The sequence below is a fragment of the Rhea americana genome, unplaced genomic scaffold, assembly GCF_003343005.1.
Source record: "Rhea americana isolate MKP2758 unplaced genomic scaffold, rheAme1 scaffold_3, whole genome shotgun sequence".
Lineage (NCBI taxonomy): Eukaryota > Metazoa > Chordata > Aves > Rheiformes > Rheidae > Rhea > Rhea americana.
Genome location: NW_028186423.1, coordinates 11,501,914 through 11,527,712, shown reverse-complemented (window position 1 = coordinate 11,527,712; position 25,799 = coordinate 11,501,914). Strand labels below are relative to the sequence as shown.

Here is a 25,799-nt window from a genome sequence, read left to right as displayed (position 1 = left end):
CTCTCAATAGGCAGCTTGTATGCCGGGCACGGAGGGCAGGAGAGATGAATCGTATGGATGTGTCCCTTTCCCTCTCCATCAGCCTCAGCGCCACAGAACTGTTCCAGTCATGCTTAATTTACTGCAAGAGACACAGCTATGGCTTTTCAAAGTTAATGCTTATACAACTATGCCATTGCAAGGAGAAGGCTGACTACACAACTTCCTGATATATACATATATATTTGCTTGCAGACTTATTTTATGCATTGCCTTGGCTCTAAGATTAGTTTGTTTCCATTAAACGTTAAGGATGTATTTTCAACTATTTATGCTTGATGCCAAGGACAAGGCACTCGGGGAAAATAACATTTGTCCATCTTTCTAATGCCTTGGGAGCTTTAAGACTCCCAAATCTGAGAAGCAGCACGTATGAGCCTTCTGCAGTTAAACCGAGCTCTGGAAAATGACTTAAATCAAGTGTCTGTCCAGGCACGGGCCAAACCATGCAGAACTAGTTGCACAAATAGCATAAAGCAAATTCAGTTTTATCAACAAATACTCCAACCCCAGCATTTCTCAAGGTATGCTAAGGTGTACCGACCCATGCATACCAAGGTAGCAGTGGCAGGCAATATTGCATGATGGAAACAAGCTGAAGGCTGGTCATATGGTCATCATCCTTTCAGCCCAACAAACTTCAGCAAACACCCTGAGCAGTGACCAAGTGAGTAGCACTGAGAAGAAACAGCACAAGGTACCTCTAAGGGACCATCACAAAACAGCAATGCCCATCACAGGCAAATTAAGGAACATCCATCAGCTACAATATGGAAGCTAAATAACATAAATACACAAAATAATCTTATAAAGAAGACAAAAGAGGAATATGTGGGTCTCCTGAGCCTAATATTTCTGCAGATGATATGTGCCAGAAATAGCTGATACTCAGAACTCTGTCTTTTCAGAGTATGCTTCTTTAAGGTTACTGAAAAGTTCCTTTATTCAAGAAATTAGCTAAAATGTCCTAAGGCACAGTATGTACTCTGAAAATACTCACATTTCATTTGATTGCTGTTGTTAATGTTTCAGAAATGAAGTAAGTTTTCCCCTGGGGACATTTAGCCTGGCTTACCCATTTGTCTAAGAGTCTTCAAAGGAGGAATGATTCTTAGTTCTAGTTTGATTACAGCACAAGAGAAAAACCAAATGCAGTGTTAGGAAAACAACGATTTATTAATTTTGGGGATGTGGGGAGGAAGCCACAGGTATATTCAGTAATAACATGCAAATATTTGTGTAAGAAAACTTCTACTCTTTCATTGTTTTGCTGAGCATAGTGAGAACAAAAATTTGATTTCAGCTTCAAGCACTATTGCCTTTTCTTACCAGCACTTTGTGAACTGAAGTGTTCCTTTAAGAGGTCCGTTAGAGGTGGGTTGAGGAGGAAGTTTTGGACTATGTAAGGGTCTTATTGATAGTCAGTAACAGAGTAAATGTTGTTTAAATCTTGCAAGAATTCTGGCATTTTCCACAGTAGAAATCTCACATATTTTGCTCTTGGGAGGTTGCTGTATTTGAACAAAACTGGAAAATAAACTACTTCTTAAAGATAAAATCTGGACCTAGCCCCAGGAGAGACTATGCATTAAAAAACTGAAATTTAGAAATTTGTTGTAAAAACTCCCTGAGAGCGACACGCTCAGACTTCATGTCTTCTTTTATGTCATACTTACATACAGCAGTTTTTCAGATTTCACTAAGTCATCTCAATCAGCTGAGGAAGCTCCTGATGTGTACAAGGTGCCCAGCATCACCTGGCGATTCCCGCCAGCTGTCAGCTCTGCATCCGTGGTACAAAGTGCCAATGCTGCTCCTGCAGACCCAGACCACAGGGCTGGCTCTGGTGCCAGCACAGTCTGCAGGACACAGGCATGTGATTTAGCAAAGCTGCACACTACTCATTCGCACTGCAGCAAAATATCAGGTCTGATCCCCCAAAAAGGATTTAGCACCTAAGGAGGGCTGTAATGTAAGCATATCGTCCAGAAAATCTTTGTACTGCTAATGTTTAACCCTGCAGGTTAAACTCTATATGCTGATAAATTTGTGAGTTTAAAATTCCTTATGGTCCTAAAGCTGTGCTTCTCTACGTGCACGGCAGAATCTTGCTCTTCAGGCTATTAAGGACTTGGCTCATGCTATGCTTTTTCAGGACCCAGAAACTAGGCATTCCGCTACCTAAATATTCTGAGACTCTATCATCATAAGCACTCCTCTAGCTCACTTTCGGCATGTATACAGGATTAGGCTCCTCACACAATGCCACTGCTTTTCTTTGCTAAGCCACTGTTTGGCAGAAATTTGGCGATGGTGGCCCTCTTCTATACACATGGAAAACACGTGAAGACAAACACAGTATCCACTTCTGCTGGCCCCGAACAAATCGAAAGCCAGCATCTCCAACTTTCCAGGAGAACAACCAGGTTGGGGGCTATTCAGATGTGCAGCAAGGACACCACGTGTTTGCTTTCCCCCCTCTTGAAGAGAGGGCACTGAGCAGCAGAGAGTGCAGAATTTGTGGGACTGGAAAAAGAGAGCCGAAGAGAGCATGACTCTGCAACATCGCAGTTAGGGTGTTGACCCGGGAGCTCGGAGACTGGGATTCTGGTCCCTCTGAGGGTGCCTATGTCTTTTTTTTTTTGGTCTACTGATCCACCCCATTGGGTTGGAAATAATGACAAACCGCAATAACAATAGCCAGCTAAACAAAACAAGTATAAACAGAAACAACAACTGAGGCTGGGAAGAGAAATGGCCTTTGGGGATACTGTTTAGAAGAGACTTCGGACTTTGATTTCCCAGGAAGAAAAGATGGTAAATCAGCCAATGTGACTCCTCAGTTCTTGAGAAAAAGGCAAACCACATTTTCCTAAAGCTTCCTGTAGCTGAAGCCATTGAACTGACTCTACTATAGCAAAACAGAGTGAGGCAGGAAAATAGGAAGGTCAGCACAAAGAGCAGGGCTGAAAACCCCATGACTCCATGCCGAACAGCTGAACATTTTTTGAGTTGCTGCCTCAGAAGTATGAGAATCCCCCTTGGCATCACATGCCTTTGCTCAGTCCCATGGGAAAGAAAAGACTCTCATCCGTCTTCTGAGACCCGTACCGGAAAAGACTGCACTAGGTACAAGTGCCATTGCGCACACAGGTATAGCGTGTCCTATATATTGACGCAAGCATAGTACATTAAAAAAAAAAAAAAAAAAAAAAAAAAAAAAAAAAAAAAGGAAGTTTGCCCCAGTTATATAGCACAACACAGAGAGACTGGCAGAAGGCAAACAGGCAGTGCTGCTATTCTTCATGCCACAAAGAAATGAGCAGCAAATGAGAGGTTTCTTTCCAGGTTCATGTGCCRCTGTGCCGCTCCTCTGTGGGCTTTTGACAGTCCTAGCCAGAAACGAGAGTCACACAAGTGAAAATAGAAATGGAGAGAAATTTGTTTGAAAAACAGGAGCCCTCCTGTACTTCCAGGATGTATTTCTTGGGTCTCTGGACCCTCAGGTCTCAGTATCTTGCTTCTTCCTCCATCCCCTCCTGCACTTTACCCTCCCTTCAAACAGTGACAGCAGTCCCCGCCTGCAGCTCACGCTGCACGACAGACACAGGTTGCGGTGATGAGCAGCAGCCAGTTGAGGAGGGGTGCTGCAGGCAGAGGAGCCTGAGACCGATGGGCAGCAGAAACGGGGCCTGGGTAGAGACCAGGAAGCAGAAGTCAAGAAGAAGAAGATGAGGAATCCTGCTTAGACCAGCTGCAATTGAAAAGTCATTTCAGGATGCTATCTACCACCACCTACATAGGTTCTCCCTCAGAAATAACTCTTGTTCTTAGCTTGCCTAGTTGAAGGATTTATTTKTCAGTATGAGTTAACTTTGTTTCTGCAGTATAATTCCCCCCTCCTCTCCCCACATCCCTCCATCTCAGTTTCTTTCTTTCTCACTCTCAAAAAAAATTTTAGAAGACATCAGAAGAAGGAAATAAGCTACTCCTTGGAAATAGAATTTCACTGTTGCATTCTTCTCCAATCCACATAGCAAGGAAAAGAAAGCTTAACATTTCCCCAACTGTTTCTAAAATTGTTGAGGAAACATAAGAACATTCATTTTCTCCTCCCCTCTCCACTCCTCCACTAATCTGTGGAACTCACTGCAATAAAGTGTTTTCCAAAGCAATGATCAACCAGGATTCAGACATAAATTGAACATTCAAATAGACAAGCACATATACACACACATTCCATACATATTTCCATATATGTTTATACAGAAACAATAGCCATTTTTAAAAAGCACAATAACAACATCTTTGAGAACACTATGTTTCCATTTCCCAAAGACAGGACTTGGTAGACTTTCACACCCAGTCTGCCATAAGCCTCTCCAGTTGTCCAGCTCAAAACCTGAATCCCAAACAATAAACATTTGAGGCAATGCTAGAAACACAGCAGGTGATAACAACAACCTAATGGTTCGTGGTGAAGAAGAATACAAACACAAACAAATATGCAAGCCTCTTTATTAAAAGCATACCCATTGGGCTGCTTTTGCTACTTACAGTGGCCAATAAATTCCCTCAGTCTTAATAAACTTAAAGTGCCAGGATACATTATTCAGCACATGACTAATTTATCACACTCTCTTGGATAACAGTCAGTTGTTGAGCTAGACTCTGTTTSATGAAGGTCAACAGCAAAACTCCATTGTTGCAGCTATATAGCATGGTAGAGCCTTGTAGCACCTTACAGAACCAATTAAAGCAAGGATCCTTGCAAGGATCCCTTATAATGAAGGCCCCAAGATCTCCATGTGGGCATGGAGGTAATTATGGAGGAACAGGCCTTAAACTCATGTAAAAAACTCAGGAATAAACTCAGTGCCTATGAAAGAGGACAACAATGTGTTCATGTGGTCACTAGAAAAGCCAGTTTATCAACCGGATTTTCCCTCTTCATGTGGAATGATAATTTGAGTGCTGAATGAGAATTTTAGAGCAGAATTTGACAGTAGCCTCAGTATCCCGGGGAATTTGCATTAAGTGCTTCAAATGAACTGTGTGTCAGCTATGGTGATACTACTTTTTCTTGCAGATTTTGTGATAAGCYATGATGTTGGACTCTTGTATTATTATTCTGCACTTGTCAGGAAAGAAAGCTTCTCTACCTTTAGTTTTATAATGTACACAGGTCTACTGTGTATGTAACTGTTCTATTAGGTTACATGTTGCTGAAATAGATGGGTCTAATTATGGCCTTTCATTCAGAATTAAAATGAAGAAGCCATTAACTGGGCTTATGCAACCAAGTAGCTGAGCAACAGAAACATCTAAAGCAAGTATGAGGCAACACAGGAGGCTCAACCATGCAATCAATGGCTTCTCATTGTGCAAAAATACGGGAAACCCAGAAAGCAGAACTGACTTCATCTGCAAACTTGAGAGAAAACATGGGGTGAGAGAAGATTCACTACAGAAGATCAGAAAGAGCTACTAACACCACCACTAGTCTGATCCCAAATCCAACGTGACTCATTTGGGCTGAGTGAAACAGGCTTAGCCCTCAGAATACCCTGGCAAACTGCTGTTAATTACTTTATCGTTTGTTCAGGAAAATAAGCTCTGGTAACCCTCTTTTACAGTGACAGCACATAAATGGTTACTGAATTCATTGACAATTTCCCCTCCTAACAGAAACACTCCAAAGAATTCTGCACTTTTTCTAACTGCTGGATCAAAAAGAGGATAATGCTGCAGTAATGCTTTTAGGTATTATTGTTCCATGTTCACCAAAACATCTTGTATTTGCAGTTCTACAGAATTGTGCTGGATGCATAAAAGGTTTCTTGGTAATCAACCTGGATTTTATTCAATATATTAATGCTATCTTAGGTATTTTCTAAAAGGAGTGAGGAGATTATGTGTGGACCTAGTTTTATGTGATATGGAACAGGATAATTAAGGTAGAAAAAAAATTGAGGAAAAACAGATTATAATGAAGGAACTGAAAAAAATAAGAAAGGATCCAGGAGTCGGAGTTTACACTTTTACATTTTAGAGAAAATTTTGAATGAACTGGCAGTTCATACTACTTCAGTTTTGTAAGTTGAAATAGCAGATGAAATTTAAAATGACAGGTTTATTAGTGGTAATTTGATWTTTTTAAAAAAGCCTGTTCTCTTTAAGCTTGGATGAAAGGGTGAGGACACAGATGTAAGCCTAGATCTGAGAGTACGCATTAGCTTGAATTTTTAAATTGAACTTTATTTCTGTCTTCTGCAGGACAAATGCCGAAATGGAGATAATGCTGTGGAGGGCACTGCATACTGCTTCTACAGGACCTTTTTGTTTTTATAGGACATGACAGAGAAGGGTTTTGCAGGGGGAGAAAATTCTGTTGGGCAACAGTGTAGTTGGGCGTAAATAGTTTTTATCCATTTTGAATATGGGAGAGAGTTTTGTGTACTTCTTGTATGCACCCAATGTGTACCTTTTGTTTACTATTACACTACTGTGGATGGCCTATTGCAATTGCTTCCAGACTACCACCTATTTCTTTTAATGTTCTGATGGCAGACAAGCACCATAAAGTAGTATTTATCATTCATCAGGGCAGGATGCGGAAGTGCTAGGTACTTTTCAAAGAGCCATCCCTTGCTAAGAAGAGCTGATGTGAAACCACATATCATTCATTGTGAAGAGCCACAGAGCGCGCACACACACACACATTAGGCACTTTGTTTTATTTTGCAAAAAAAAAAAAAGTCTTTTATATATAAACCATTTCATTCTCTCTCAAAACATTCTACAACTATACAGCTGTTTGCTCCATCATTTGCATAAGAAATACCACAATACAAAAATAAGGTAGGGGGAGGCAAAAGAAGCAAAACAGCAACCAATTTATGCATGTTTCCACGTATAAACATTTGAAGCCTTACAAAATTATTTACATCATTTGTCAACTATTTACATTAAGAGCAACATTTCTAACTATAACAAACAAAACTATAATTTATCAAGTATATGTAAAATTGTCTTAAAAAAAGAGTCTATTGTATACCACAAATAAATAAAGACAAACAACAGTTTTAACAAAGTTAGGTTTTTCTGCAAGACCCTTTTTTGGTATTTTGATTCTTAACCTATCCTTTGGTTGACAGCTTAATATTACGGCTTATAACTCCAGACACTTACTAGGTTTGTTTGTTTTTCTCCTGTTGCCTGGCCAAATCCTACACAGTATAACCTCATCTTTGGCCCTTCATTTACTATTTCAAGGCGGAACACTGTGGATCAAAGTCATCGCTTGCATAAAAGGGCACCACTTCATTGACTTCAGAAGAGTTTCAACTACTCATGTCAGCAGTAAATTTTGCCCTGTATGTGTCAATCTGAACAGCGGATCAACTAAACTGCACTGTAATTTTAAATAAAATTACTGTATCTTCTACCTTCTAGTAAATTACATGCAATATCCTCATGAAACTGGATCATACTGGTGCTGAACCAGCTTAACATGTCCGTATATGAAAATTGCATCCTAAATCCTTCTTTTTAAAGTGATACTAAGTTTAGCTTATAGTAAGAGGTTTAACATTCTGAATATTGTAACTATCCCCATTATTTAAGCTTCCAACATTTACTTTACAGTTCATTCTAAATGTTTTGCCCTTTTAAGCAATTTGAAAACAAAATCCTGCTTTGAATATTCAGTGCACACTGTTTGTGTTAACAGGTACAAAACATCTGAATGCTTAGCTCATTTCTTCTGAGAAAAATAAAGCTAAGTTGGTACTGTTTTGAGAGGTATTTAAATAAATTTGTTTGTAAATGTGCTGTGTTATCAAATGTAAAACAACTGCTTTTTTCAGATGATTTTTAGAAAACTTTTGTATTAAACTTAAAAAGCTGATTTGCATATTTACAAAATCTTTGTCATAGCAAACATGCAACATACAGAACAAAATGTTTTGTTCTATGGCTGCTTATGAATTTTTCTATGTATTTTACCTCCACAGAATGACTTAACATTTAAAAAAAAAACCCACAAATACTAAATACGTCCAGTAAAAACCTGATGGGTTACAATTCATGGCTTTTCCACTGCGTTCATTCACCTGTAGCCTCTAATTAACTCATTTACTAAACATTGTCACAATAATGACAGTGCTTTGGTCAAAACACTGCAACAGAAAAAAATGTGTAACGCTGCAATGTGTCAAGACGTAATACTTGCAAAGAGATGAAACCTGCTGACTAAAGCCATATACATCATGAGAGCAAAAAAAAACCCAACTGAACACTCTGGTATTGTGATACAGTGTCTTCCCTTTTTCTGCATAAATATACAAAATATACATTTCCAGTTTCTTTTGAGATTTCTTTTAAATGGATAATCCATAGTCAAAAATTAAACTAATTTTAGGTATGAATTGAGAGTCAATAGGAAATTGCATAGATACAAAACTACCTCAATGACAAGTCCAGCTTCAGTTCTGATGTCTCTTCATATGGAGAGCCAGGTGGTCAGAGCGAGAGAAGCTGCGATTGCACACAGCACACTGGAAGGGCTTTGCCCCCGTATGCTTCCTGTAGTGGCGTGTTAATTCATCCGAACGAGCGAATCTCCAGTCACAGCCTTCCCACGTGCATTTGTATGGTTTTTCACCTGAAATATATAGAACACGGAGAAATAAGACTATCAGCTGTCACTCTTCAGAAGAAAACTGATGTAAGAGCACACTGAATTACATTGCTTTTTCAGTTTGAAGAGGAATAAACAATTCAACAGGAGCTGACATTTCTTAGTTATTAACAACTATATTTAACAGGCCCGTCCCCATTTGCTTTTTCAGRTAATTCTCAAATCTGTGGTAATACCTTGGTAAAATTATACCACTTAAGAAACTTGCAAATATAAGCTGATTACTTATCCAAATTAAAGATGGCTATGATACAGATACTCACAGGGGAAAAAGATAAAAGAGACTGAAAGCCTCATATTCATCTCAATGTGCAAGAGCGTAAAGAAAAAACCAGTCTCACACAACAAGCCAGACCAGCTTGTAACCTACACTTGCATCTTTTTAAAAACGGTAAATTAAGATATATGGAACTTTTTTTAAGAGTAAGTTTGAAATAGGAAGAAAGGTTACTAGAAAGATTAATTTTAGGGTATAGATTTGTTGAAGAACTTCTAATGTATAAATAAAACTGTACACTGTGTGACAAATACAACTAGGATAATATTTTCAAAAATGTCAGGGGTAATAAAATCTTGTGGTATTCTGGTGTGGGCTAGCTATATATAGAAGAAAGCTTCTAAAAGCCTGAAGCCCCAGTTTTCAGAATTTAATGTCTAGAATTAGGTGTTTAAATAGCCAGATTTTTAGAGGTGCCAAGTGTTTGCTGTTCGCCTTAGTCTATACTGACATAAGGGGAGTATGGCATTTCTGAAAACTTGCTACGTTAACGAAGCACTGAATATAACTTTAAAGTATCCAGCTAGACTTGAATGCATTGGCACAAGCACCCAAAGTATTTGCATTCCTCCATTTTAGAACTGTAAATGAGTTATTTTAAGTATGTCTATAATTTATAGATTTGTTTTTTTGAAATGGAAGAAACATGAAGCCACAAAATCAAGAAGACTTCTGTATGAAAACAGAACTTTACACGTGTACACACACTTGCTCAGGAGCTGGTGTGGACTTGATTGTCAATCTAAAAACAAACTTCATATACATGAACAGGGTAAATGACCTATTTATTGGCTATTGATGACAATGGTTGACAAAACACATTTAAACTGGGATATTCCATTGCTATCTATATGCTGTTTATTAATGTGACCCATTTAATTAAAAAGAGAAAGAAAATTGAACTTAGCAAAGCACTCAGCAGTGCGTTTATCTGCAGCAGAATCAGGCCAAGGTCTGAGCTTACTGAAAATTCTTTCCGACATGCCTTACAAATCTTCTCCCTCTCCACTGGTCACAGACCTTTACTCTACCACTCTGAATCCCATAGCACGCCAGAGTAGCTACTTTTCCTCTTTTTATCATCAGACTAGCACAGGGAAAAAGAAAGGAAAGAAAGGAAAAAAAAAAAAAATAGAAACCAGTACCCTACAATCAGATTGTTYGTTCTCCACTGGCTACACACCGAACACCATTTGAGAACCTTYAATAAAGCACTTCGGAGACTTTAAATTACTATTTAGCTGAAATTATAAAGCTAGTTTTGTCTGTGAGTTTCTACCGCTTTTTCTGATCAATTGACTAGTAACTATCTACCTACTACTAAAAGCAGAATCAGCCCTTTGCTCACAATGAGATGTGACTTTGTATTGGCAGCACATCCACAGCTGAACTGAGACTTCCACAAGAAAAAACAATCAAACAAACAACCACCTCTCTGCATATATGGCAATCAGGATTTATTGAAATTACAGTGGCAACATCATCCTTTAGGAAAAACAAACCAAGGATTTGGAATCACTTCTCATGGTGTCCAAAATTATTTATGATAGATCAGACCACAATTTCTTACAAATCTGTCATAGTTGAATTTACTCTGCTTGATAATGACTGAAGATGTATATATATGATTCTTTTTTGCTCCACACAAAACATACTGTAAGTTATAAGATTTCATAAAGCATAAAGCTTTCCTAATATTAGAGATGCCACCTGATATAACACATTTGGTCTTCATGGCAGAATGACGTGTAAGAGCTTTATTCAGTAGAGGATCTTTTGTCACCTTTAATGTGTTGAAACTTGGTCTAGGTATAATGAATTCTGTAGAAAACTGCATTGCTGATCCATACACACAGCACTAGAGAGATCTGCTGAAAATTTTTCATGTTAAAACACATGCACAAGTTTCATTTAAGTGTTATTCTTGCATTTGAAACATCTAGCTTAAAGTCACGGTGTATCTTCCTTTTTCTCCCACCTTTCCCCATATTGGCTTTRAACTCTTTTTATCAAATGCTTTTATCTTGTTTAGAATTAAATTTTAAACCTAAATACAGAGTAGTCTCAGTAAGATGAATCTATAAAGCTTCTTGCCTATCTTTCACTTGAAACTGTTATATAATATTCAGTGGTCAACACTCAGTTTTGTCATTTCCCCATCCTAACCGCCCAAGGAGAGCAAATAGGTAGGGAGACTTCTGTATACTACAAATACTTGTTTAAAATTTTTGCAGAGTTAGACAGGGAAAGAGAGAAATGAGAGAAACTAACCAAAAGAAAGACTAGGAATGTGTAGAGTGAGACGGACCAGAATGGAGCCCATGAGATTTGAATCACAGTTTCTCAACTTGGTGTCTGGAGATAGTCAAGTATTTGTAATTTCACTGAGGCTTGCACTACATCACAGCGAAAAAAAATCTCAAAAATTATCCTGCACAGATAATATCTGACCCTGTTTAAGTCCAAACAAAACTGCTGTCCTCCCACTCTAACAGCAGCACGGTATGCTATGAAGACYGACAGTATATGAACTACCAGTAACCAGTACAGCAGTGAACTGTGTGGTTTGTTGGACACAAAAGCTTCTAAGCTAAAGTAAAATTCAGACCCTGTTGAGTTCAATGGCAAGACCTCCACTGAACTGCATGGGACCCAGGTTTCCAGAGACCTATCTGGAAACTACAATAGCTTATTCCACTTTAGTTGTCATCTCATCTTATGTCATTGCCGTAATTACAAATCTTCACAGACAATGATGTTACTCACTAGAAAAGCTATACAATGTGACACTCGAACATGCAGAAAAGCACTGCTCCTCCCTTCTGGTTGACTTCTGCAGACCTGAGCTAAACTGAATAGTATTCAGGGGATGCATGGAGGGGAACAAGTCAGTACCTTACACAGATTGTTTTAACAGTGTTACTTTTATGTGTGAGAAATTAAAGCCAAAATGCTGCTTTTAACCCCTGCTTTGGCTAACAGTGAGAACTGGAAAATGTATTTTTAGCGCCAATATAGAGGCCCAGATTATTTTGAATAAATCCTAGGGGTAAAATACTGAATATCTATGTTTGTAATGCTAGTTTCCGTTGGAAAGTTCTATTTAAGAACTGAATCAATTTCAAATATTTTCCTTTTGGGCAAGGAGGAAGGGGGGCAAGAAAAAGAAGGTGGAGATTATTTTCACTCCTTTAAAGAAAGCAGAAGAACAACTAGTCAGTAGTATTTTCTCTCTCTCAATCCATACACATGCTTTTTGTCATTTTGTAGAAATAAGAATTTGGTCTAAGTTCCTGTGGCAAGGGAAAAAAGCCTCGTGTTACATTTTTTTAAAAAGTGAATCTATTTCTTTGCTATGCTGACTTTATAGCACCAAGAAATCTAGGGTTGCGGATTTATTTTAAAAAGTACACACAACAAGGGACACTGAACCCTTTATCCACTATTTTCATTGGCTACACAGTAATGTAGTATTTGTTTACTTTAATGATTGTGTGAAATACAGTAGCTGTAAAGTTTGAGAAATATTGAGTTTCCTCTAGCAATTTAGAACTTTCTATAGGGTGTTAAACCAAGAATGCCATTGGTCATCAAACACAAATGCAGTATAGCTCAGTTACTGGAACATGATCACTGTATCAAACAGATATTTCACTGTAAAAGCAAAAAAAACAGCTAACTCCTCCACTTCAGGGGAGCTTCCACGGGATTTGTTAGAATGTCAACACTGTTCAAGTAAAACACCATGGAGGAAGCTGGTACCGATTTCTAGCCAAATAGCACACTCCAATTCTTTCTTCCCAAGCCAGAAATATTATACACAGCACTTCTGGGAAACAGAACTGCTTTCCTTTAAATTATACTTCAACAGGATAGGGATTTCATAAGTTTAATTGGATTTTTGCATAACCTCCTTCCAATATCACTGATTTAAAATATTTTGCTAGGCTTACAGATCACAAAATGTATTTTAACTTCTTGAACTGCTAATACGTAACCATTCTCCAGTTTAAAAAAAAATACATTTGTAGAGCATGAGAAACAGGTTTGTACTTGAGCACAGAAGTCTCAAGCACTAATGTTTAGTTTGCGATTTCTTTTACAGAAAGCACCCACTAAGAGATAAGGGAATTTAATCTGAAATGAGACTATTTTTCTTGTAGTTTGTTTGTCTATTAAAGAAATAATAATGCTGTAAGATTGCTAGGTCATCAAAAAGATATCTGGATATCTATATGAGATGTGCCAGGTAACATGCTAAACTAATTAGACTTCAATATATGAACTTTGGATCCCAAGCCAGATCCCAAGGTTTGGGATCCTTGCTGCCACCACCAAAGATTTATGTGGACCAGTGAGCCACACATTGTTGGCTGTTCTCATTTTAACATATCTTTGTGGGGTTTAATAGTTTTAAAAATACACCAGTTGACTTCCTAATATTAATTCTATCCTMTGGCAGTCACTGTCATAGTCATCTAGATAAGATTCTGAGCCATCAATGTGGCGGCTGATGGTAGTCCTTGTTCAAGAAAATGTTTCTATTTAAAGTTCTGTTCAGAGAAAAAGTCATTAAAAACCTCTGGATTAGTGATCAATTTCCTGGTTAATAAGAAAATAAGCTTCCTTACTTCACCAAAGAGTGGTGTGTCTTCATTTCTGAAATTCACTACTAGAACGGACTCCTTTGGGTATAAAGTTGCAAACAGTGAGGACCAGATTTTCAAACATGAAGTATTCAACTGTATTCATATGCAGAAATCCAAACACGGGTATGACAAAGTCAGGTTACTGCCAATGCCTGCAAGTTTTCTTAATTTCTATCAGTTGTGCATTTGGAGCTTCTTTGAGGAAGAAGCTCTGTTTTCAGACTCTAAAAAGAAGATGCCTGATTGTAGCTCTTAAGAGTATAAAAGTAAACAGGCTCTCCCCCATTCTTTCCATCATTTTAATAGTACCTGTGTTCATTATGTGCAAACAACCTAATGCTATGTACTTTAAAGAGCGTAAGAGAACTGTGTAAGTATTTGCAACTATGAGTACACAGTACTACTCAGGTACACAAGTACACAGGTTCTTGTTAAATGTAAATATATGGGAATGCCGAAAGTGTTCCAGAAGACTCACAATATAGGTACAATRACTACAAAGTGACTTAAAAAGGGACCAAAATTTCACCCAAGGCCCCAAATTTCAAAGCTAGTGACAGACATGATAGAGTAATAAGAAAAAAAAAGAAAAAAAGACAGTACATATCGTAGCTGGCTAGAAGATGAAGTTTCCCTTCTTGTTTTGTTGGAAAGTCTTTTTTACCAGAGGATGGAGAAAGGGGTGGGGAAAGAATCCATTTTGAAGTTTTGTAGAGAGGCATGCATGCCATTTTTGCTCCACTAACAAAGACAACACATTTTGGTTTGCTCTTTGCCGTATCACTGTCTGGCATCTGCCTTCTCAGGAGCTAGATGACTGACAAGTCTGACAATACCAGAAAGCTAGTCTCAAAGAAATTCCAGCTTGTAAGTAACTGTATTCCAAGCAGGAGGTTAGCAGGCTAGCTTGCGTTCTGGAGGAAGTTTCAAAACAATCAATATGCTAGCGTTTGTTTTTTTGGAATTATTTCCCTAGGGGCAAGTGTTTGGCCTTAAAAAACATTCAGCTAGGTGTGACAGAAAGCTGGGAGGAAAAGCAGAACTTACTGCACTATAGTAATCTTAGCAGTAGTTACCTACAGTAGGTCCTGTTTTAGAACAGATTATTAGAAAGATTTAAGGTCTATGTAAGTTTTCAGTGTATTTGTTTTCAAGTTTTTCACATCTTAAAATCAGTTGTCTTAGGTCAATGCCATGCTATAATCTCGAAGATTTGAAAGCAATTACAAATTATGTGTTTTTCTCCTCGTTCTAGTTCGCCTGAAATAGGTTCTAGTATCATGGTTTTAAACTCCAATCCATTCCAGATTGACTGGAATTGAAAATAGTTGCTTGGGTATATCTAACTCATTCAAAAGAATTTTTTAGCTCCAAAAGTTTACTTAGTATTATACCTCCATTCTGTCATTGACTAAGCATTGTAGTCATTGTTAAAAGCAGTTTGGCTTTTTGCCTTTCTTAGGACAATTTTTTTTAAGAGAAAGAATGAAAAGCTGAAATTTCAAACTAATGAGCCCCTCAGCTACTTAAAAGCTGTCTGGTGCACTGGAATTCTTATGTTGTCCAAGATGGAGATGGATTAAACGGCCAAGAGCACAGGAAGAGGTCAAAGTAAGTCTAGATTATTTTGTGAGTAAATAACGTGAGGAAATAAATTCAGTCCTTGAATATCAAGTCCACCAGTGATAYGAATGCCTAACATATATGGCACATTAAAAAGACATAATAAAGTCTACACCCTATCTAGTGCTGAGTTGAAGGTGACAATTAAGTACTATTTCACAACCAAACTGTGTTCTGAAGAATCCTCTAACAGAGCATTGCACTTCAAACATCCAATCATTGACAAAATTAAGTAGCATGTGATCCTTTCTAAGAAAAGTGTGAACAGGAAAGAAGAAATGAAGGTTTAGTAAGCAAAGAGGGCAGTAAGAAGTTAGACAGTCAAAAAGTTAGGCATTGTTCACTTTTTGACTACAGACACGCAGAAGGCATTATCTTCTCAGAGCTCCCACCAATGCTTGAAGCACTCTTATTTTGCTAAGTGTTGTCTTACGCAGTTCAAGGATTACAGGGGAATCTTGACTGGCCTGTGAAGTGGTTTATTTTCTTTCTGGCATAACACTCTGTCTTAACAGAGGTGGTCTCTCTTCAAGGACATACACAAAGAAAGAGGAAAGGAATTCTTTAAAGTAGATTTATAAAAAATCCATGCCATCTGGGGTGCGTGGCTGCATCTACAAGTTCTACATTAAAGAACGCCTTTCCTCATCTACGCCTGTGGTGCAAGAACAGCTCTTTAGCTCTCATACCAATAACGCTGGCTCTTGTACAGTCAGATAAGAGGTGCTCTTAAAATGGAATTTATTAAACATGTATTGTAGACTTTAAGATTTCCATTTACTGTATGAACACAAAAACCAAAAAGCAATACATTAAAGTCTGCTTGAACTAAAAGCAAAGCATTGTACACTTGCCAAAATTAAAGGTTTTAATATGTCCTTAATCTGAGTTGTTAGAGATCACTGAATATAAATAATGCAGTCTGACAGAACAGGAATGCTGCTACCAAGATACTCAGACTAAACTAGGACATTACTTAAATGTTTCTAATCTTTCACCAATGGGAGGTGCAGGTCATCTAACAAACAACAAACAACAATCTACTCAGAATATATTCCGTGGAACTGGAGGACAGTCAATTGTTCAAGTCAAGCTCAGAAATTAATTACTATACAGAATGCCTAATCAAATAATGGAAAGTTCTAATCACTGGCAATTGCTGTGAATCTTGGACTATGTTAGTGTATGTAGGGCAGTCTCAAAATGAACTATATTTAAAGCTAGTCTCTTAGGTCAACAGTTTCCTTATCAGGAATCAAATATCCTGGAACTGAAGTTTAATCCTCTCAGGGAGCAATTGACAGAAAAAAACAGTTTTTTAAGCTTTCATGCTTAGAGAGACTTTCTAGGCTTTTAATCAAAAAGAAAATATCAGGATATCAGGCTTTTAAGTATCTAAAATCTAACAACTACSCCTCCTCACCTGACACCTTGGAATTTAATTACTGTTTTATAAAAATTAAACAGTGGACACTGCCATGAAGTAGTATTTGATTAAAACTTAGGCCTATATTGCTAAGAGTTTATCCAAAGAAGCACAACACATTCAAACTTGTTTCATTTAGGCAATGACAAGAGAGAAAGAACAAAATCAATTAATCCAAAGGTCTGCAATCATTCGTGAAGGGTTTGAAAATGCATTGTTTTCCCTCAAACTGTGGTTTGCACAGAAAAACAATGTACTTCCACTTCTCACACAGGCAACTAATGGATTTAGCAGAATTCATAAATAAAAGATACCAACATACTCTCCAGCAGTCTAGCAACACTGCACTTTAATGCACTTTCACAACTGTTTTATTTAACTCTACTCCATCTTTCCTTATTCTAGTCTATCAATGATGGATTTACTGACATCTCCTTAAAGTAGAATCTGAACAACTGACTCATTTAACATGTTAAAGAAATCAAGTCTTTAGGGAAACATTACTTAATAGCTATTTTCATGATCCAAAGATTTTTCCAGAATCCAGTTAGCTACAAACACAGAATTCTGCAACCATGAGCAAGGTGGAATCCTTTAGGGTCTCAGTTCCCCATTAGTACAACATGGGCAAAATCCTTCCCCTAATTCTCTGGGATAATTTGAATCAATACATGTTTTTGTGAGGTGCTTTTTTTCAGTAGGAATCCCCTAACACTTCTCTTCCCTTCGGAATAGCAGGCATRTAACAGGCATCCTGAATTCCTGGGCAAGTCTACTTGAAACCACCTGTAATATACATATACATATATACATACATATACATACACAGCTATGGTAAATCCAAAGCACAAGGTCCTAAGGACTGCTAAAGTCTATTGCACACGACTCATTCTAATTCTGATTGACCATCACAGTCTAATTATGGATCTACCAAAACAGAGAATCTAAATTAAAATAAAATGTTAACACCTTGAGGAGCTGTACATGTTAGCAGCTGTCCCATGCCTGCATAAACATTTGAAATAATTAGGGATGAGGGAAGCATTTTGAGTGCATCTCATTTAGAGAAATGCCTTTTCTCTTGAGTTATCTCGGCTTCCACTTCCCATCACCAAATACTAACTAGATCTATAGATAGAGATGAAATAGTTCTGGAGTTAATGTTAGAAACTATTAATGGCAAATCCACCATGTGATCAGAGAACATGTCTGTACAAAGACTCTGTATACGGAAAACCAATATGCAGCTGGAAAATGTCCTCAATGTGTGTGCCCTGATGTGTTCTAAACAATGATAAATTTTCTTCTTAAAATCGTACACAATTCTGAAGCATGCAGCTGTTCACAGAAATTAAAAAAAAAAAAACACCCTGGAGCCAACAGCTCTTCTGCAGTTTATAGGTAGGATATTCCAGGTGCTTTCATATAAAGGCTCTACTTCAACAGTTCAAAATTTTTACATATATAGAAGCATAACAGGAGAAGTTACAAGACTGCTATTTCTAAAGGATCGCTTGACATATATGTATATATTCAGATGTCACAAAAGGAAGCTAAAGAGGTTTATATACAGTACACAATTAACTGCTTTTCACGGACATTTCACATGTTTTTCAAGTTGTACACAAAGCTATTATGCCTGTGCTTTAAGGTAACTTCACTATCAAGTAGCCTGAAATAGATGCATAAAAAACTCTACACATTATATAGACTAGTTGCACAATACAAGTTATGAAACTAAACTTGTTCTTTGACTAATAGGTTAATATTATTTTAGAAGAAAATCCCTGATATAAGAAGTAAAAAAAAACTAATCTCTTTTGAAAGATGTTCCAACAGGCACTTTAGTATATTTAATATCATTTTATCTGTTTCAGGAATAATTTGTCCGAAATTAAGAACCATACCGAAGTGTTTTAAGATATTACCCAAATGTACTGTATATCTGCTAGGACTGATATAAAATGTTGTGTACTTTTGCAGCAGCAGGTTGGTTATGTTAAATTTCTGGATTATCAGTTTATCAACAATTAAAATTTCCTTCATAATTTAAAAACACTAAAGTAATCTCTAGAGAAAGAAAAATGGATGTCTTCTTCAGGGACTAGAACAAATACATTAACCTTGCTTAGTTCTTCAGTGAGTGTTCAATTCCAAATCAACAGCAAAAGCAGGAACATGGGGCCCAGGCATAATTCTATTAAATGAGAACCAACTTACATGGTCTGATTTGGTGTAAGATAAACACCTTAGGAACACCTAAGGAGAAAAACGTAAGGCATTTTCCTACAGCATTTTTATCTTGTCCTTTTCTTACTGTTTTATTTAAATGTAATTTATAAAGTCTGACAAGGTTTTCATATTTGAATTTGGAAAAAGGCTAGAGCCTACATTCCATCTTTCAAAAATAACATTTCCCTTAAGTTTGTTCTCAAAGAACATCTATTAAACTCAAAGCCATTCAGAAGAGAAAGCCTGCTAAATAAATACTGTATAAAGGCTGAGATTTTCCAATACAAAAGGAAAACCATAAGGTCTGTCTTGACTTTTAATGGCAGACAAACTTTGCTGCAGGCTCTTTTATTTTAAGATGACAGATTGCTGAAAAGGGCGGGGACTGGTTAGGATGAGAAAGAGACTGCAGCCAATTTTAAAAGGTATTGTTAAGAAACTAAGAATAAGGAGAAAACAACTTCAGTGGTCCGTGATTACTAAAGAACGGGTTTAGCCAGATAAACAGGTCTGCTATCCCCGAAGGGATCTGAAAGAATATCACACACAACTTTATTAAAATGGATTACGTGACACTTCAGACTTTGAAGGAAAAGGCTTCATAAAAAGTTTTTTTTTAAAAAAAAAAAAAAAAAAAAAAAAACGAAGCTCAGTAGTGCTGTATGAATTCACAGTTCTGGGGGACGAGGTGCACAGGGACTGGACAGTATATGAACAAAAACATACATGCAAATTTAGCCTTCAGTATCAAGTCCTTCTCCTTTCAGATCAATAGTAAAATTCCTGTTCATGTCTGAAGAAACTAGGCCCCCAATGTTACTTCATGGGTTTCCCTGGGATTGTGTCCATTTACATTAATATTCAGTTAATTGATTTATGTGGTACTGAGTATGTGAGCAAACTTACTTGTATTAAGACACATTTCAACTGTATGTAAAGATGGAGCTTTTAATCTGCACTGGAAATCTTCAAGTATTAAATGAATATACAGCAGAGTTAAACTAATCCAAATTGAAGTAACGCAGGTAACAGGATAGGGACTCACATTCTTGCATGTTAAAGCTTTAGACAGTTTATCCCTTCATTCACCTCCCCAGAAGACCCTTTGTATTACAGACTTGCTTAAGTTCACCAGATTTTTATCTAAAACAACATTCTTGTTTCCATGAATACATCAGCTCCTCTGACCTTTGCACATTTAGCCACATTTCTGAAGTCAAATATCTTACAGGTAAAAAAGTGAAGTCAACAATAAACATTATTGAYCCTAAGCAATATACATTAGTGATGTGAAACGTATTTCTGCGCACATAAGTAGCAACTTTATAAACCTCACAGTCATTACTATTCAAGATAGAAAACACATACAAACTGATTTAAAAAAGTAAAAGTGTGGATTTCAAACAATGTCTAAGTAATGTTCATTTTCAGAGTAAAGCTTCGTTTTTATCTCTCTTCCTACAGTCATTGTGTAATAGCAAGCAAGGTATTTTAAACTGATATTTAATTGCTGGCTGAAACGCGTAAGTGGAAATTGCACCCACTTTGCTTATAGATAATTTATTAAAGAGCAACYGTGTTGCATTCTGTGATGTCATTCAGGTTTACAGCTTCATGAAAATATTCCATTCCTATTAAGTTAGCTGATAATGACTGATTATATATATCACAAAATATCTGTAATATCACTCTTGTTCAGTCTATTGCTAATGTAAAGTAATAATCTTTGTACAGTTGCTTTTAATTTTTACTGTGACTGCAACAGAGATAATTGCTTCATTTATCAAAACAAAATTTCCATAGTAACATTTAGCCTGCAGATACTCAATTTCATTACGATAATCCAACGATCCATTCAAAGTGCCTGCTGAATACAAGACCTTGTTTCCATAGAGATAGCGAAACACATTTTGTTAGATCATAGCTCATGTTAAGTTTTGTTTTGACTTTTGGTTTACACTTAGGTGAAACCTTACTACTTGAACGGCACCAACATAGTGCTGACAGCCTATTTCAATAAGTGAATTGCTTGAAATATGACTCTTCTATTGCTTAGAATCGACATTCACACATAAAAGGAATTTGACTTCATTCTCAGTTTTAAAAACAAGAATAGTTTAATTTCTCATGTGATCTCATTTGATTTCTTTACMAAAAAAAAAAAATCACATGCTTCTTACTGTAAAGATTTAGCATGATAGATATTGTATTAAGATCCCAGCAAAGAACTGTCTTAACAATTTAGAAGTATGCTGTTCGGGAGTTACGTATTTCTCCCCTTATCTCCTTCTCTTTTCATTCCTTCTGCCGAAGCACATCTACAATTTTGAACAGACAGGTTCCCCTTCTAATAGCTGTCTTTTAAATATGTGGCCACTGTATGCATGTATAGGCAAAGCTCTGTGAGGAGTTTAGCCCAACGCAGGCCCATGAACTGGGTCTGTGTCTATAGCGGCAGGCAGAATTTGATCAAGATACCAAAACAAATGTTATACACTTTTCATTTCCTCTAACATCTTTCACCAACAAGACATTGAAATTATTTTTTAAAAATATAATACAACTTACTGTAAAAAAAAGATGCACATTTAATGCTAAGGACAAAGCAACTGGAGATACCTCGAGGATTTCTGAAAAATTCTAAGATTAAATAATTCTAATACGTCAACATGAAAGCCGAAACAGAAAATTCTAATTATTTTGATAGATCTTTAAATGGTAACATGTTTACTATGCTTATTTCAGTTTTTGCAGGGGGTGTGGGGGTTTTTTGTTTTTGTTTTTTTACTTCAAAGCATTTTAAGATTGAAAATTTCACCAGTTTTGCTCTTAGTTATTTTTAATATTATATTGTAAAAGGTTTAACAAAACTGCCTTAAGAATAAAGCAATTTTACTTTTTACTGACTAAACCAGAAAGCTTTYTTAACTGAACTGCCAGCCTGAACCCACACCATTCTGCAAAAAAAACAGGGAGAAGATGGCAAATCAAACATAGTCGCTTTTTCGGAAGATAGATAAGTCATTAATGAACAAGAGACACTAAGAGAGTGAGTACATACCAGTGTGAGTTCTCAGGTGCGCTTTTAAGTGAGAAGATTTTGTATAAACTTTTGTGCAGCCTAAAACAAAAGAAAATAAAAAGGAAGACAAACATATCAGTATTGAGAACAGGAACACTCCCTATTAAACTTCCTCATTCGGTGCTGAGGTACTATCTGCAAATATTCAACTTTACAACCTTCTGGCAGTACAATCATTTAAAAGTATAATTTAATATAGAAAGCTCTTAGAAAGATGTTGCTTTACATAGGAAAAATTATTATGTTGCTTTATATAGGAAAAAAATGTGTTTTGTAGACATTACCTTGTAATGTAGTATAAAACAATAGCTGCTACAATCCACATACAGTAACACCTGTTACATGGATTGTCGGCCCTACAACTCAGACTTTTTTCCTTTTTTTACAACTCAATTTTTTCAGAATTTCCTAAAGAATTTGCTCATGCCATTACCGGTGTTATTCATGACTGTACATAATTTTTTTATAAGGTATTTATCATATTGTACACTAAGTGGATTATATATCATCCATGAAGTATATATTTATTAAGGGAGAGATCAGCTAAGTGCAGCACTTTCTAGATGTGTTCAGAACACTGTTAACGGCTTATATCTGGGATCACATATTGCTTGAAGGAACAGTTGATAGAATCAGATTTCCAGTTCAATATAAGAAAATGACAGGCTTTAAGGGAATTTATCTGTAGAAAATTTTCAAAGACAGCTTTAACGGGTTTATTTAGGCAGCTGAATTCCCTATTCATAATAGGGAAGATATGGCTGTGACCTCAGCTACCAGGAACTGAAATGATTCTTTTAGTGTTGACAAACTCAAACTGAGCTGTATCACTTTCCACAAATTGAGCTGCTGGTCCATTACTGGTTTTAGAAAAGTGAGAGCATGAGGTGGACAGTCACACTGATTTAACTTAGAGAAAGTTGTATTTTTTTTCCCTATAAATTTTAGTTTTCTAACATGAGAAAATGAGCTTAGGCATTGAAGAGAGTAAGAAATGACATGAAGGAAAAATATGACCTACAACGTATTAGGTAAAGAATCTGAAAAAACACCTCAAAAATTGAAAAGGAGAAATCTTATTTTAGCAAGAAAAGAATTGGTTATCTCCTGGGAGACTACAGCTAAAGAGAACCATTTATACCTAGTCTATGCTTGTTCACACTTTTTTATTACAAGAGCGGGGATTACAGGTTTTTCTGAAGCAGACTGCTTACCAGGATAGTCACAGTAGTGGATACGCCTTTTCTCCAAATCTGGGTTACTTCTTCTGTTGTATCTAACTGGTTGTATATTCTGGGGAGTTATTGGCAGTGTTGCGGGTATATTCGGATTGTGAATTGCCAGCTTGGAAGCTATAGTTGCAGCATATGATGGCGGAGGGGTTAAATTCTGTAGCATCTCTGCTTGTCTATCTGGACTTCCAGGCTCTGAGCTTGGGGGGGAAGGAGGGAAGTAAGTGGCCTGTTGTTGAAGAAACTGGTTTGGCATCGTATAGGTGCACGGGGGAATGCCCTGGAACTGTTTCATTGCAGTCTGTGGAACAGCCGAGGAGAGTGTATTAAGGCCTGCCATAGCTGACGGCATAGAAACATTGTTAAGGGAGTCCATTACGGCTGCCTGAGTAGTCGTATTGGGCATATCTAAATCCGGYGAGCTCAAGAGCTGATATAACTGGCCTTGCTGGGGTGTTACAGAAAGATGAACATCTGGAGTAGAAAGCTCCTGCTTGATAAAAATGTTGTTCACATCAGGAGTTTGGTGAGAGCTGAAGATGCTGGTAAACTCAGGAAGGGCCTGAGTAGGGGCAGGGGCAGGGGCAGTAGTTTCACTCTGGTGACTGAAGATGGTGACTGGTTCTGTCTTGATGTGGGTCACACATGGTCGCTGAGATTTGTACAGACCAGTTCTCAGGTGACTAATGTCAGGGAGGAAGACATTCATGTTGATACTGTAAGGCAACCCTTCACTGTCAGTGAAAAACTGGTCTACAACTGAGGCACTGTCTCTTCTGTATTTTTTATGTTCAGGGATGACAGGAACGGGTGGAAGCTGAGGTGCCAGATATTTCTCCATTTCACATCTTGTCTATAAAAACAAAATAGATAATCCACATGATTTGTTATCAACTAGCAAACAACACGGCATGCAAGTTACGTGAGACTTTGGACATAACACACAGTATTGTTTAGCCAACTGCTAGTCACTCATAGAAGAAATTTTAAACAATTCACACTAATGAAAAACTGTCTTTTATAACTAGCATGCTGATCAAAAACATCAAGAACAAGAAGATAAAATGATGGTGTGAGTTGTTAATGCAGATAAAATATTAAGATTGAGCTAATGTTTTAGTATAAGACAAACTTTTCATCTTTTATGTCTGCAAGAGAGTACTATATACGAAAATGATAGGCTGTACGGCTAATCATCTTGTACTTTAGAATTCACTGTTCTAACAAGGTTACTGCCTGTTTCACGCATTTCTCTTTGAAATGCTAACTCCAAAAGCCACATCCTCAGCTGGCTATTTGAATGCTAATACTTCAAACAATGTTTATACACAAACACACACATACACATCCTAGTGTATATATATGTGTGTGTGATTTTATATTTCTAGAATTTTGCATGTTTAAAAGAAAGTTATAAATGTGACATCAAAGTGTAAAGTTACGAATAATACAGAACGAAAAGAAGACAGGTTGACTACATTAGCGTTTCCTTTGTTTCAAGTGTTTCTGGAGCTATACTAACACTTTTAAAAATCTATGCAGTGTATAATTGGTTAATAACATGACAAACATGTCCCTATTCATGTCTCAGTCCTAGGAGAGCTCTTTAATTACTGGGAAATCATTCCCTTAGTGTAGTGGTGCTAGGGAATCCGTGGGTGGCTACAGCCTGATACATTACTGGTACAGTCATCAGCAAAACATTTATCATGCACTCTCCAGTGGGCAAATGCTACATTCCCCCTTGTCCTGTAAAAAGCACACTCATACCGAATCCGTTTAGCACCCTAAAAGAGAAAGCAGCTAACAAACAGCAAGTCTACTCAAAAGTGGATTTTAAGACCTTTCTTCAAAGACCACCAGTAAACAAAACAAATAAACAAAGCAGCATTCCCTATCCTTTGATCTAGATCTGCCCTAACATGCCAGGCTACTTTTTCCAGCTCTTGTTTACAAGCCACGAGCAGCTTGCTTTGAAGACAGAATTATTTATTCTTTGAGCAGATATCACTGAAACGCAGCACCAGAAATATCGCTGCCCTCAGCTCGGGGCGTTAGTGCGCAGCGCCCCGTAACGCCACTCACAAGCCAGCCCGCCCGGGGGAGAGTACAAGGAGGGGGAAGGGGGTCGGAGGCACCCCGGCTCCCGTTTCGGTGCGGCGCAACCTTGCAAGGGGCCCCGTCGCCAGCCCTGGCTCGTCCCGCGGCGCCGCATCTGCGCCACGCAAGGGCACGGGACACAGCACACCGCGCGAGCGACTTAGGTTCAACGAAAGAGCCAAGGTCTGGAAATAAGAGTCTCAAATTAAAACCGTTCGTGTGCTAAAAGCAGGTTGCGGTTGGCGCTTTCTGCTTTTAGCTCTTCCAGCTGTTTGCATGTGGATCCATTTCCAAACAGTTTTCTGGGACAGGCAGAAAGTCCCGGGAAGTCCCCCCTCTCCCGATCCTCCCCCCCCTTCCCCAATTGAACATGACTCTGTGCGTGGGCGAGGAAGACAGGCGGTTGCTCTAATTCTGCTGCCGGGCAAGTGCAAAGGC

The 25,799-nt window shown here is 37.6% G+C and overlaps 1 protein-coding gene across 1 annotated transcript in view; it reads right to left on the bottom strand.

The window, feature by feature from the left end:
- Positions 1–6,761: 6,761 nt before the first annotated feature.
- KLF5 (KLF transcription factor 5) overlaps positions 6,762–25,799 on the bottom strand; it is a 19,815-nt gene continuing 777 nt past the window's right edge. The window contains exons 2-4 of the mRNA XM_085309503.1: positions 23,244–24,114; positions 22,009–22,068; positions 6,762–8,704 (exon numbers count right to left, since the gene is read on the bottom strand). Coding sequence (XP_085165629.1) covers positions 8,526–8,704; positions 22,009–22,068; positions 23,244–24,114 — 1,110 coding nt within the window. The 3' untranslated portion in view covers positions 6,762–8,525. The remainder of the gene's footprint in view (positions 8,705–22,008; positions 22,069–23,243; positions 24,115–25,799) is intronic.